At 40.0% G+C, this 14,179-nt stretch overlaps 1 protein-coding gene across 2 annotated transcripts; it reads right to left on the reverse strand.

The window, feature by feature from the left end:
* Window positions 1-348: 348 nt before the first annotated feature.
* lyl1 (LYL1 basic helix-loop-helix family member) lies at window positions 349-9,722 on the reverse strand. 2 transcript variants are annotated; one of them, XM_036000230.1, is made up of 5 exons: window positions 9,195-9,722; window positions 6,237-7,778; window positions 3,371-3,468; window positions 1,081-2,566; window positions 349-1,050 (listed from the first exon to the last, which is right to left on the reverse strand). In XM_036000230.1, the coding sequence occupies exons 2-4, from the start codon at window positions 6,992-6,994 to the stop codon at window positions 2,046-2,048; spliced, it is 1,377 nt and encodes a 458-aa protein (XP_035856123.1). In that variant the 5' UTR covers window positions 6,995-7,778; window positions 9,195-9,722; the 3' UTR covers window positions 349-1,050; window positions 1,081-2,045. The 2 variants fall into 2 exon arrangements, with proteins under 2 accessions (XP_035856123.1, XP_035856122.1); XM_036000229.1 differs by having other exon boundaries at window positions 1,081-2,605; window positions 9,195-9,721.
* Window positions 9,723-14,179: the final 4,457 nt, after the last annotated feature.

The raw sequence follows: 14,179 nt of genomic DNA on the forward strand, positions 1-14,179 counted from the left end.
AACCGATGGAGTTTGGCTTTCACTAGTCTGCTCATACTGTAAGGTAACAAGTTGTTGTGTTAATCTATGTAGTTAATCATGTAGACTTATCTAGACTTATGTTATTGTTTAATAAGCATTGACATTTAAGTTGGCTCTTTTATAGGCCTAACCAAGTAGTTTTGCAAAAATACCTCTAACGTGTGATGGTTACTGTGATCATCTCACACTGAGATTTCTACTTACTGAACACTTAGAGGATACACAAATGTTCCCTAAACGTTTGACAAACATGGCAAAACTTTTGGATGTGTTGAGAAATAGTGCTGACAAAGAGCAGTCTTTGGAGCGCAATAAGAGGATGTCAAATAAGGAACAGCAAACTAAAACACACTTTATTTCTGTCCGGTACAAGTGTGTCACAATGTCAGGGTGGGACCATCGGCCCTGCTTCTCTGACATTAACATTAAAAACCACAACTTCAATCATGAATGCATTACATGCTCTTCTTTGCAGACACAATAGAGTATTTATATGCTTTTAATAATTGTACTGGGGTAATGCAAATTATTTAATTGTACATTTCTGAGACTGGAACAAAAAGAGAGAGAGATTTACCATTTTATGAGTCTACAGAGGAGGAATTCAACATCCTGAATATCTTGACTGAGAAGAGATTATTAGATTTGTATTATTAACACGTAGAAATCAAAACATACAATCTCATTAGATTTCCAGGATCCTGTTTTGCATAATTGACCCTTAGCTAACCCGCGCCCGAAAACCGCCACACGCCAATCGTGGCTTAGTAACCGTAACTAGGCGCGGGAGGTCTGTCAAGCTTTCGAGCGAGGGAAACATGCTGAAGCGTTGTGGTATGGATTGTGCAAATCCGATACCCGGTATCCGAAAAGTTTGGACAGGGTGGTAGAATGTTTTCCCTTCCCAAAACTAAAACCCAAGGGGAGAAATGCCGGGCGTGGATCAAGCAGTGTGGGAGGCCCCATTCACAACTAGCTAAATGTTGACAGGATTAGCAAAAACACCTACGTTTGCTCCAAGGCTCTTGCCTGAGTTAGCTATCATTAGCATGTTCTTACACGCTAATGATAGCTAACTCAGCACAGCATTGCTTGGAAATAATGACGGTTCTTTGTTCATAATGCATATATTTGAACGTAAAATAAGATGATTAAAGGCAAGACGGAGGCTTACTGACATACTTTAAAATATATTTCAGCATTTTGTTAATCGCATTATCATTGCAAAGTGGTCAGGGTAATGTCTTGTGTTTAATCCACAAGACTTACGGATAAGATGTTTGATTTATAATTATTAGATTATTTTCAAATTTCACTTACCCTGCTGTGCATGAACATAGGTGTTCCTCAATTTGTGTGTTTCCCATTTGAATGGTCAGCGTATGAGGCGGCTCACATTATGGCATGACCTATAGGCTTTAGCTTCAATTTTGATGAAATTATTCTCTCATCGGTTGCATATTATGTCGTGGATATATCCCTTGAATGCATACTGCAGTCCCTTTTGTCTTGCTCTCTCAAATATTTCACCTGTTTGCCAAAAATTACTAATTATCTCCTTGGGAATGTCTGACACCGGTTATTACATACTGTAATAGATGTGCCAGGCACGAAAGCTTGTCAGGCGTAGCAACAGTAACTAAGAAGGGCGGGGCTTAGCGAAGGGTCAATTTGTCCATGTTGTGGATCCACATTGTTTGACGTTGGAACATTGGGACCTTACTTGGATATAAAACATGTTCAAGTCTGTTTGCATGTTCTGTGGTGTCTGCATGCCTTACTACTTTCCCCACAGCACAATTTAGTCTTTTCCTAAAACACAGAGCCTTACCCTCAATGTTTACACACCACTGCAAAAGACAGAGATAGTCAAAACTACAAAAATTCTCCAAAATTCCATTTCACTACTTGGGAGTTGAAATGAGAAATACTGGCTCCACAAACCCCTTTTGGAATTTGGCAGTGATTGTGTGTCCTGTCTGTCAGTGTGACATTTACACCTCTCTGTTTGCTGTCTTTTGGTGTCACCGCTCATCATTTGTGGCTGCCACCATCCGTATCTGACCTTTGACCTTTCCCAGAATGCCCTGTGTCACCATAGAGGTCTTAGCCCCAAAGCTTTCCTCACTGTCTGTGTCACCATAGCAACTTGATGTTGCTGGGGAGTTAGCCAGAGCAATGACTGAGTCAGTTGAGTCTCTGTGGACTGTGGTGGGACGTGCTGAGGATGGCAGGTCGGCGTGGGACGGAGGAGGAGTGTTGCACTTAAAAATACGGTTCCGTTTATTACTGTCCAACCCAGTGGTGCTGCTCTCGTCCTCAGCTGAGTCCCTGTTCTTGTCTTGTGCTTGGTCATTGAGCAGAGTGACCAAGAAGTTGATGTACTTTACAGCCAAACGGAGGATTTCATTCTTGCTGAGCTTCTTGTCGGGTGGGTGTGTGGGAATGAGTTTTCTTAGCTCAGAGAAAGCCCCGTTTACGTTCTGCTGTCGCCAGCGCTCGCGGCTGTTGGTGAAGACACGTCGAGCGAGTTTCTGAGGAGGGCCTGTTAGACACACATAATCACTGTCTGAGTGTGTAGGGCCTTAAATGACATAAAAAGAAGTTAATATATATTATTATTGTCAACAAATACCATAAAAAAACAACATTGGAATGATCCTACTATCGTAATGTGTTGTGTAGCCAATGCCTGATATGTCTTATTCATCTGTGACATAGAACTCAGTTGTTCAAAAACTATTAAAACAACACTGTTGCACTGGGACATCTTCAGTCATTACAGTGAACATGTGCACTTTAGTGTTTATTTTGAATAAATTCTGCATACCGCCTTGCTGCTGTAAATACGCACTAGAGCACCACGTGTATTAATCCGCCGCTGAAAATAGTCCTACAACAAATTCACTATTTACTCCTGTTTGAATAACACTTACTTAAACTACAGTGCCGTGTTATTTTAGGGAATTATTTAACCTTTCAAAAAAAATCTAAATATGTATCCATGACCCATTTTTAAAACATTTATGTCTTCAGTAAGAACAACTGTGCTTGGGGCTGAAAGCCACACACAAGTTAAGGACGTAGAAAAGTATTGAGAGATCGACTGACACATCATTGCTGTTGTTTTTTTTTTTCATAGAACTTGCTGACCAAAAGGAAAATACAGATTATCTGCAATTTTCTTTTTTTTTTAAGTATCATCATACATTCAATATTAACCTTCTCCAGGATCAATACAGCATTTCCGTCATCGGTACAATTTCAAACATGCAAACATTCACATACAGTAATTATGGCTGTATCAATATTGATGTCTCATTCTTTATTTGGTCACACAGAAACTCACAATCATTGATCTCCACCTCAAAGTGCGATGAGGGTCTTCTCTTGATCCGGCTGTTGTTGATGACACCATAGTTTCCTCCTGAGGGACCCAGGTAAGAACTATAGATAAAAAAATAGCAAAATGTGACATTTTTGTAACTGCATTTGCGATCAAATGCAGCTAAATATAAAAAAAAAAAACAGTTCTTCCAGAATCTCCTCTTGTAAATAGAAAGAAAGGTAGAGTGGTTGGAGAAATCAAGAAGATGGTGGAAGCCATTAACTGTGATGTGATTAGGTTTGTGGCGTTGATTGAGTGTACATGCAGAGTTTTATCCCAGTCTCATTAAGTCTGATTAAAGTGATTCTACTTCAGGGGGATGGAATAGATCAATGCTTCCTGCTACAAACAGACCAGAGAGAAGTGAGGAGGGAATCTTATTCCCAGACCTCCATGACAGATGGTGAAACCTTAGATGTAGAAAAAAGTCCTACTTTTTACATAGATGATGCTCCTTTGTTACAGAAAGAAACTATGAGGAAAATCTTTTTTGGTGTAGAGAATAGATGAACAGTAGGATGGCTCTGATAATATCTGCAAAGGAATGCCTTTCTTCGTGAGTGTAAGCTAAGAATTGCCAACTCTACGAGCCCACAAAAAGCTTTAAGAGATCTGTTGTTGTTGTCTTTTGTCAGTTCAACGACTAAATTTAGTTGTAATTAAAAGTAGATGTTTAGTTTGGAAAGTGATATCTTCAGGTTATTGGTTGCACACAATAAAAAAGAAAATGTATGATGCAACTTGTATTTAGCGCCCAAATGTCCTGATGAGAAAATGTAGCGTGAGAAATGTGAGGTCCCTTCATAACAGCACACATCCTGCTGTCAATTTCACATAACCGTGCAGCATAGCCACAATTAATCTCAATGGGAAGTCGTGAAATCGCAGCAGTTAAGGTTTCATATGAAACAGAAAATTGCTACCAACGAGGTGGCATCATCATCACTAGTAACATCACAGGAAAGCGTTTTTTATTTTATGGTTAAGAGTTCCACACCTGTTTGCATGCCTGCTGAAAAGGAGGTGCATGAGCATGTGGCATGTCTTTTATTTCATATACTATTGTATCATGTTCCATAGAGAGCTGAAGTTATAGTATATTTTCCATAATTCAGATTCTCTTACAGCATTAAACTGCTATTCCACCAACAAGATTATTCCACAGCTCATACATTAAACACTATCTGTGCTGTCTGCTAATGTTGTGGTTCCCACCCTTGGGGTCGGGACTAGGGCTGAACGATTTTGGAAAATAATCTAATTGCCATTTATTTCACCAATATTGCGATTGCGATTTAATATGCGATTATTTTTTTATTTTTTCAAAGACAAGCAATAAATCATTGTATAGTATGAACAACACAAGATTAGATAGATTAAACAAACTGTTCTTTCCTGGAGGCCAGGCCTGTATGTGATGATGAAATTAGGTGATGCATGAATTTATATGAATTACATCTTTTATTTAACTACTTCAATCACAGTAGTACACTGAGCACTGACCAAGCCTGGTGTAAACATTCATATTAAAGTCAGAAACAAATCACACAAACTAAAGTGCAGATTGCAGAAATATAAAAACAAATATGTGGCTTTACCATATTATTTATTATTATTTACTGTAATAAACATATGTAAAAATGTGTATTGCACTTTTTAAACACTGTCTTTGAACTTTACTAGACAGTTAAAATAAAAAGGAAAGAAATATCTGCCTGTACCTAAAATGAAAATATTTAGGTAACTCAAAGTTAAATGTAATCACTGTCTGAACATTAATATCTAAATATTAATTGTAATTATCTGTAGTCAGTAACAGCAACAACACAGACTAAAGTGCAGTGAGTATGGCACTACCAGCCATAGTGATCCTGATCACACAGGAAGCAATTTCTCACCATTAGCAACTCCCGCTCCGATCCAGCTCCCGTCAGTGTACTTCATACTCGCATCAAATCTATCTATCTGGTGCTAAACAGACGCTCTGTGTAGCTGTGAACCCAGGCTTGGTGACCGTACTAAGGGGCATCATGTCTTTGGCGATAAACTCTGTTACTGCTTGAGTAATTTCCTCATTCCGTTTTAAAATACGTTCATATGGAGTTAACGTTACGTTACGTTTTCAAACATTTCGGTGAGTGATGCCTGTCGGGTAGTATTTTGCTTACTTGACAAACTGGTGTTCGGCATTTTAGCCATGCAACTGTCGTAGATGGCTTTGTGTTGTTTTTTAAAGTGCTGATACAGGTTCGTAGTGTTACCCCGTGAGGTAGCAACATTAGCAAGACAGGTTTTGCACAATATCTGAAGCTGCGCATCATCTTCTTTTTTTAAACCAAAATAGTCCCATACGAGTGACATACTGTTCCTATTTGGGACTAAAGTTTCTGTCGAGCCTGAGGCCATTGTACAACAGGTCAAGGTACGGCGTAGTGTTAGCGTGCCAAGTTGATGCTTTCTCTGCAGAGTGCAGACTGCTTTGCTCTCACGAGTCACGTGACCAAATTGCAGCCTTTGCGATTAGGAAATCGCGTTTTAACATATCGCGATATTATTGCAAATGTGATTAATCATTCAACCCTAGTTGGGACCCCTCAAAGGGGTTGCAAGATTGAGAAGTAGCATGATGATTAACCAATAAGAAAGATGTAAAAACACAAAAGTACATTGATTGTTTTCTGACTTTTCACCAACCTTTTTTTTCTTGTGGAATAGAAATATTTGCTTCTTTAGGACCCAAAAATTATTCAAATGAAACAATCTGAGAAAGGAGGAAATCACTCTGCTTAGCACTCACTGAAGAGGGTCTATATAAGCCAGATCTCACCTGGTGAAGAAGGGGTGTGCAGACAGGTACTGCTGAGGCAACAAGGGTCCTGGGGAGGGAGCTGAATGGCCCCCAGAAGCTCCAGGGCTGGCCACAGGCAAACAGGCCAACTGACTGCGGCGAAGGTCCCCATGGGGCCCATGTAGGAGACTGGGAATTGGGTGGAGGGCAGTCAAAGGGGTATTAGGGAGCGGGAGAGGGGGTTTGCTGTGACCGAGGCTGATGACTGGAATGTGTGGAGGAAGAGGAGAGGATGATGAAGACAAAGGGAAGGATCTGGTGGAGGTTGGACGTGGTAAAGTGCACGAGGAGGACTTGGCTGGCGCCGGGAGGAGCGGAGGTGGAGAGGAAAGGGTTGGGGACCCCTTGGCAGAAGCAGAAGGGGCTGTGGTGCACTTTGGTCCTCCTCGCTTCTCCTCCTCCTCTTCCTCCTCCTCCTCCTCGGTCTCCATGACGATGGGCTCAGGTGCAGTAGCTGTCCCTACGTTGTGACTGGTTAACGCCGTCGCCGTGGCAATGGGGGACTGAATCGAGCCAGCAGAGGGGACATTCGTGTGTCCCTTGTGCACTGTCTTGTTAGCAGGACACGGGCTGCTGATAGCATACGAGGATGCTAAAGGCCTGTTTTGGAGGGGACTGTGCTGCTCTACGGAGGCACAGGATGGGGAGGAAGAGGAGGAAGAGGAGGAGGAGGAGGAGGGGCGAGGTAGGTTGGGGGGTGAGGTAGGTGGGCTGGTGGGATTTAGCTTCTCCATCATGGTAGGAAAGACTCTTGGGGAATCCTCAGTATTTCCAAAATTTTGTTCCTCCCGGCTGCTCAGTGTGTGTCAGTGTGTCTATATATATATATATATATATATATATGTGTGAGAATAAGTAACATATTCATTTGTACCACCTGTAGCTTGTCCTGCAGAGCCCTTTAAACCTCTTCTAACCAAGTGTATGTGTATTTTACTTCCTCTTCATTTGTTCTGCTTTCTTGCTAAGTATGCAATATTTTGCTGCTCTACTCGCTAGAAATGTGTATTTTCCTCTGGCCAACCTGCAACCCATCAGATGTTCTTATCTTTGCCAGGGTCAGTATGTGAGTCTTCTATCTGTCAGTTCAGATTATATTTGCCTCGGATTGAGCTATAGCTGTCCTCTGATCCAGCCTTATTACCCATCATTCCCGCCTCTGCTGGCTGTGAGTGTGAGTAAACATGCCTGTATTCATTCCCTCACTTCAACATTACAGAGGGTGCCAATGAAACAAATGTTTCAGTCCTTGCAGTCTTTAATGGAGTAGCCCTTCTGTGGTATCGTCTCTGGGTGCAGCGTGGAGCCAGGGTGGTTGTTGCGGTCTGATATGGAGTGGATTTCTCCCACAGTACATCCTGAGCAGCAGATTCTAGGTTTTGAAAAAGTCTCTAGTGGCTGCTCTTTATGAGTCTGTCCGTCTATCTGTCTGTCTGTGTGTATTTTGAGGATGTAAGTCAAAATCCTTTTAAGCATTCAAAACGTCCCAGACCCCTGAAGATTGGATTGATATCAAAGAGTCTGTTGAACAAAATAAAAAACACACTCAGGATATATATGTGGTGTATATATAGATATGAAAATATTCTAAAAGGTCATAATTTTCAGATAAGCACCACAAGAGCTTGTACTAAAATGTAAGGAATAGTTGTTGGTTCTCTCAGTGGAAGCTGGTCTACAGTTTAAAATCTGAATTTGTTTAATAATTTACAGATTCATCACATACTACTGCCCTGAGTTGATGTTACAATGCTGGATATCAAGTTAATTCACTGTTCTCTATTTCTTCAAGGAAGGAGACATTTGTTTTTACTCTGCTCTGCAATGCGTTACACTCTTATGATTTTTCAGGTTTTGCAATCGCAAGTGTTCCTGTTTTGTTTTTTTCTAGTTGTCATGACTTTATTTTGGACAGTTCCCTCTTTCACAATGATGTGCGGACGAGACTTGCAGGTAGTTTTTTTATCGTTTAATTTTGCAGCAGCGTTGTATTTACTCATATAAATATCTTGCATAGAGAAATAACACAGACAGAAAGTTACAGATGAATATTTAAAAGGTCTCAACTGTACATGACTATTTTTGCTGAAGGCATAATGATTTGCACAATTTTTTTTAAATAATTAATTTTGCTGTTGTGGCCAAGAAACAAAGCGACTATCACTACTCGTATACTTCGTTGAAGCATAGATGGTATAGCATTTGACTTTTGGTCAAGTCTGTATTCTCTGGCACATTTCTGCACGAGTTAATAATAAACCTTTATGCTACCAATATTTCATTGCACTAGATTTTTATATATGTCCAATATTTGTGTTTTCTTTCTGTTTAATCAATTTATATGTTATTGCTTTATATTATTGTTTAAGCCAAATTTACTGTAACCAGTAGACTGGTTAAGAAATATATATATTGGGGCACTTGGATAGCTCACCTGGTAGAGTGTGCGCCCCATGTACAAGGCTAAGTCCTTGTCGCAGCGACCGCAGGTTTGACTCCGACCTGCATGTCATTCCCCCTCTCTCTCCCCTTTCATCAGCTGTCTTATATAATAAAGGCGTAAAGTGGCCAAAAAATAATCTCAAAAAAAAGAAATATATATATATAATTCAGCTTTTAAGAAAACTATTTTTTAAGTTAATACAATAAATTGCCATCCAAAAAGCATGTGACATCTGACATGGTGGGATATTACAGTTTTATCTTCATCTATTTACCACTAAATAACCACATTTTATTATCGGTTTTCCAAAAAATGTTTTTACTTAAGTACATACTGTATGACGTGTCACATTATGACAAACTCCAAGCAGATGCTATTTTGTTATTATTATTTATAGTATATATTTATACATACATATTTTTTTTATAATTGTTGAGGCTGCAAACCATTCATGCACTACAGGCTGCATACAAATAAAATAAACAAGTACTTACAGATACATTATGATATCCAGTGTGGCTTGTCTGTCTGTCATGCAAAATCCGTTCAAGTGATCTGTAAACGCACATGTTGTATCTCCTCAGTGTTTAACGCCCTCCTCCTCCTCCTCCTCCAGCAGCCCGTCACTGTCTGTCTGTCTGTCAATCTCTAAGGTCAAAACTGTCTGACACCGCTCAAAACACTTCTCATATTCTGCGAATCACTTTAAAAGCTAATAATTAGATATATTTATAAAAGTCCCAAATATTCACAAAGAGATGAAGTCAGAATTAGACCGTCCAAATGTACGTATTTGTTTTTCGGCGTGAAGTTGCTCCTTTGAACGAAGACACACATGCCGCCCCCTGTCCATATGTCATTCTCATCTCTCTCTCTCTCTCTCTCTCTCTCTCTCTCTCTCTCTCTCTCTTTTTCACTGCCCTGTCTATCCTTCTTTCTCCCACTCTATTCGCCAAGAAGACACAATGCTCTAGCTGGTTGCCAGGCGGAGAGCTCTGGTACTGGCAAGTGTGAGGTGGGAGAGAGAGAGAGAGACAAGGGGGAGAGAGGGAACCATGTTGCAAGGAGAGTTTTCCGCTCCCTGCTGGACAAGAGGATGTGCTAGTACAATATGGTGGCTCCTGATAAGAGCCTCAAAGCTGCCTGTGGCCTGTAGATAAGGAACCTCCACCACCCCTCCTCCCCCTCCACCACCACCAATACACACACACACACACACACACACACACACACACACACACACACACACACACACACACACACACACACACACACTAGATTGGTCAGTCCTAGACTTTGAAGGCATCTTGACTGTTTCCAAGAAAATATCAATATAATAAATAGACAATAGTGTACTGTACACACAAGCACATGCTTCTTCATACACACATACACATATGGTAGATGTTCATACATAGACAATGCCAAAGAGGCCCTTGGGGAATCAGTAGGTAAATATCTTAAACAGTCTGCTATTAATGGTAATTTTTAGATCTTGATTGTTCGCTTTGAATCTTCTGAGGATCGTATAATGTGTCTTTGTAGCAGCATTATAAAAACACATGTTCTTTTATTGTGGATTATTTGAGACAAATTGATGTAATAAAAGAGGTGAGCAGAGATGAAATATAAATGAGAGATGAGGAGCAACTATTCCTGAATAGAGCTTTTCTTTTATTATAGTTGCTTGTCTTATCGTGGTTATAATCTCAGGATGTCCATTAATCAATAAGTCTATTCTGATAATCAATCAAGATTTTGTTGAGCAGTCGTGTGTCTGTGTGTGTGTGTGTGTGTGTGTGTGTGTGACGGCATGGTACAAACACAAAAGATCTCTATTCATGGACTCGAAAGAGATTTTAGACAGGGGCTTTTCTGTTATGACATCAGAGCACACCTGTGTTACTGATCTATGTCACGTCATCATGGTAACTTTCCTCTCCAAGAGCTCCCAAACTTCCTTCCTAAATTTATCTTTCACTCTCTCTCTTTATCTCTTTCTCTCTCTCTCTCTCTCTCTCTCTCTCTCTCTCAACCTCAGGGTCAGCACCTCTTTTACATTCCCTCAGTCATTTCCTTCTTAGACAGACTGAAACACTAACATTATAAAGGCTTTACAGTTACGTGACCTTCAAGGTCCTGGGAAAGAAAGAAAGCAGTTTGCCGAGCAACTGCTCAACAAATCTGTCATCGCCTTCATCATCATCATTATCATCATTGTGATTTGTTTTCATTGTAGTTGTGTAGTGATCATCATCATTGTCAACAATAACTACACTGTGGTCTGAATATGCTGAAATAATAATAGTACAATCCGAGTTCAGACAGTGTCATCTTTCGGTCTGTCACACTCTTTTGCATCTGGCAGCTGTGGTTCCAGTTGATCGCACTCTGTGTGCCAGAATAAAGTTGCAGTGGCACCGCTGTGCCTGCAGATGCTGCATGAATTTGCCTGTGACATATAAAAAGCTACACCAAGGGACAGAGACAAATCCTTTGGGATTAACTTTCCCTGTGCTTTATATGGTACTGTTAAAAGTAATATAATTCGATATTGTAACATTGCTGTTTTGTCAGTACGTTTTGGTTCTTTAAAGGTGTTTGTGCATCTGGCTTTTTGGGGTTCATTCAAAATATAACTTTAATAAAAGATGCTTTAAAATTCCTTTAGCTTTTTTTTCTCAGTGATTGTTTATAATTATTTGTGGCTATATGTGCTTCTAGGAAATATAATAAAGAAAAAAAAATACATTTTCAAAGTCAAGACAAAATGATTGAAACGGGCCCTTGACAGAAATAAGTCTGACTTATAGCTGAGTTTGTGCTAAAAAACCATGTGGATGTGGAGTAAATATGTTTTATCAGATGCTAAACAAAGACAAAAATAAATGCATAGAAACATGGCAACAATTATCCAAACTGAACCTGGACTCCAAAAACATTTCAGAATGCAGTTTTAGTTGCAAAAACCTCTTAATGTCTTTAACTTTGTAGAGATTAAAACAAATCGGTGAACATTGTGGGCTCCCCCCCTCTTACTATAAGAGCCTGATTTCTCAGACTCTAAGTTATCTGGGCAGCTCCCTCAAAAGAGAAAAGAAGACAAATCGTTCACGCTCTCATTTACGGCTCAGTGTGAACACCCAAACTGTAAACAGGGAATAATAATAGAAGCAAGCGATAACAGACAGCTTCCGCTTTTCCCTTGAGTGAGGAAGAAATCAAGAGGGGATTGTTTTAATCTCAAAACCTCGCTGTCACGCCCTCCTCCTGGCTACCTCAAAATACCTAGCTTGATAAATGGAGTGTCGATGGGGGAGACACTGTGAATGAGTAAAGTGTGTGTGTGTGTGTGTGTGTGTGTGTGTTTTATGTGTGAAAGCAAGGGTCAGGCTATTTGTTAAAATACCCTTGAGACTTAACGTAAAAATTAATTTAAAGGTTCTCTCACTCTGTGTGTGTGTGTGTGTGTGTGTGTGTGTGTGTGTGTGTGTGTGTGTATACCAGCAGAAACAACATTGATCTTCTTGCTGGGCCAGAAAGCATGTGTGGGTGAGGAGTGGAAAATGAAAAGCTTGTGGCCTATTCTTTGTTGAAAGAAAGTACCAGCTGTTAAATTGCAGTCCAGGAACCAGAATATAATACTAACTGATACAGTGTTTCCCACAGGTTGAGAATTTACTTGTGGTGGTGGGTAGTACAGGATGGGATGGCGCGGCACGCGATGGCTGGGTTCAGTAGTAAACTAGTCAAACGAAGGTTTATGAACTATTTATTAAAAACAATGACTACATAACATTAACAGATACTTTAGAAAGAAATACCTATTTACATATTAAACAAATCAAACTAAAAGATGATACAGATACAAATGAAGTGTAGCCATGATGTGCTTTGTCAATTAAATCTGGTTGGTTTGTCAAAGGTTATGGTTCAGCAGATAAAATACCTGATTACCCGGAGCTCAAATGTTATATAACAACCTTAATACTCTACTATGAGTTAAGTATATAAGTTTTATTTGGGCTCAAGTCCATAAATACAGTAAGTGGGTACGGGCACGGAGAAAACGCTTGGTTAGTGGTTAGCAACGATTAGCTCCAGTTAGCTCCATTATAAAGATATGGAGTGGAGGAGACTGCCGCGGAGAAGGTGAACAACCAGACTCTGATAAATGATGTTTGGGGAGCTTTCACAGTGGTGGAGCCGCGGCGTTTCTATGGTTTATTAGTATTAGTATTAGTATTAGTAGCATAACAGCGTTGGCTTTTTTTTGCCAGCTTTCCATCCTGTTTTAGGAAGCAGCGACTGTATTGCGTTTTGCCTGTAAAACCATGTCTGTGTTCTTCATATTTATGTAGAATTATAGTTTGCTCTTCTTATGTAAAACATGTGGCTCTGGTAGATGTTTGCGATTGGTCATGCTGTGCAAACACCGCCTACTTTATGTGAACGCTGGATTGGGAAACCCTGGGTTGATTGAACTAGTTGTTAACCACCGTCGTGACACAGTTTATGCAGGACTGCGGTTGTTAGGTTAGGTGAAGCCGGGTAACTGAAATAAATCCAGGGCATGTTGATCTTGATTCGTAGTACAGGCCTCAGGTTCTTCAACATCCCTTTTAAATATATATATATATATATATATATATATATATATATATATATATATATATATCCCTTTATATGGAGTGGCGGTGCTGTAAGTGGCCACTGTGACCACAAGTGGTAGCTACGGAATAACAGCCTATTAAATATCCTTTCATTTCCCAAAGATCTTGCATCAGTCACTTTGAAGACATCATCATTAGGGTGACCTTAGTGAGCTAAATGCAAGTTACACAACAACATGCATCTAAAGTTAGCTAAAATTAGCCACCATAAGCTACTGGTCATACCAGGCCCAGTAAGGCAGAACCTGTGAGCAAGGCGGCATTTTTTTAAATTTTTAATTAATCATTTTCCAAAAGAACATTGTCTAACCTTATAACACCAATATTTTTCATCCCCTCACAAAATTTAGTGTGAACTTGGAGTCATAAAAGTTGTATGAACATACACACACACACACACACACACACACACACACACACACACACACACACACACACACACACACACACACACACTCCCCAAAGTGGGCTCCATGGCCACGTTTCCTCCACGTCATGTAAACACTATTGTGTGCCGGGCGATAGGGATCACTGGAACATAATTGTTTAAGGCAATATTCGAAGTGCATTTCGTGGAGAAAGTGACAAACAATGCTGCGAGCGCTGGCCGGGACAGACGCTCTCTCTCCTCCTCTGCTGCGACATGATGTCGACTCTATTTATTTTTCCTTATTGTCCTGGAGACCGGCCATCCCAATTATCACAAATTTAGTACTCCACCAATTTAACATTTCACTCCTATAACATGGTTGGATTTAATGTATGGTGGATAGTTTAAAAAGAGAACAAGATATATCATTTTCATT

Source organism: Sander lucioperca, chromosome 4 (genome assembly GCF_008315115.2).
Source record: "Sander lucioperca isolate FBNREF2018 chromosome 4, SLUC_FBN_1.2, whole genome shotgun sequence".
Taxonomy (NCBI): domain Eukaryota; kingdom Metazoa; phylum Chordata; class Actinopteri; order Perciformes; family Percidae; genus Sander; species Sander lucioperca.

Coding starts and splice junctions, on each gene's coding strand:
- lyl1 (XM_036000229.1), bottom strand. CDS start 6,994: ATGATGGAGAAGCTAAATCCCACCAGCCCACCTACCTCACCCCCCAAC. Junction 3,469..6,236: donor GCACACCCCTTCTTCACCAG/GTGAGATCTGGC, acceptor TTTTATCTATAG/TTCTTACCTGGGTCCCTCAG. Junction 2,606..3,370: donor TGAGGTGGAGATCAATGATT/GTGAGTTTCTGT, acceptor ATGTCATTTAAG/GCCCTACACACTCAGACAGT.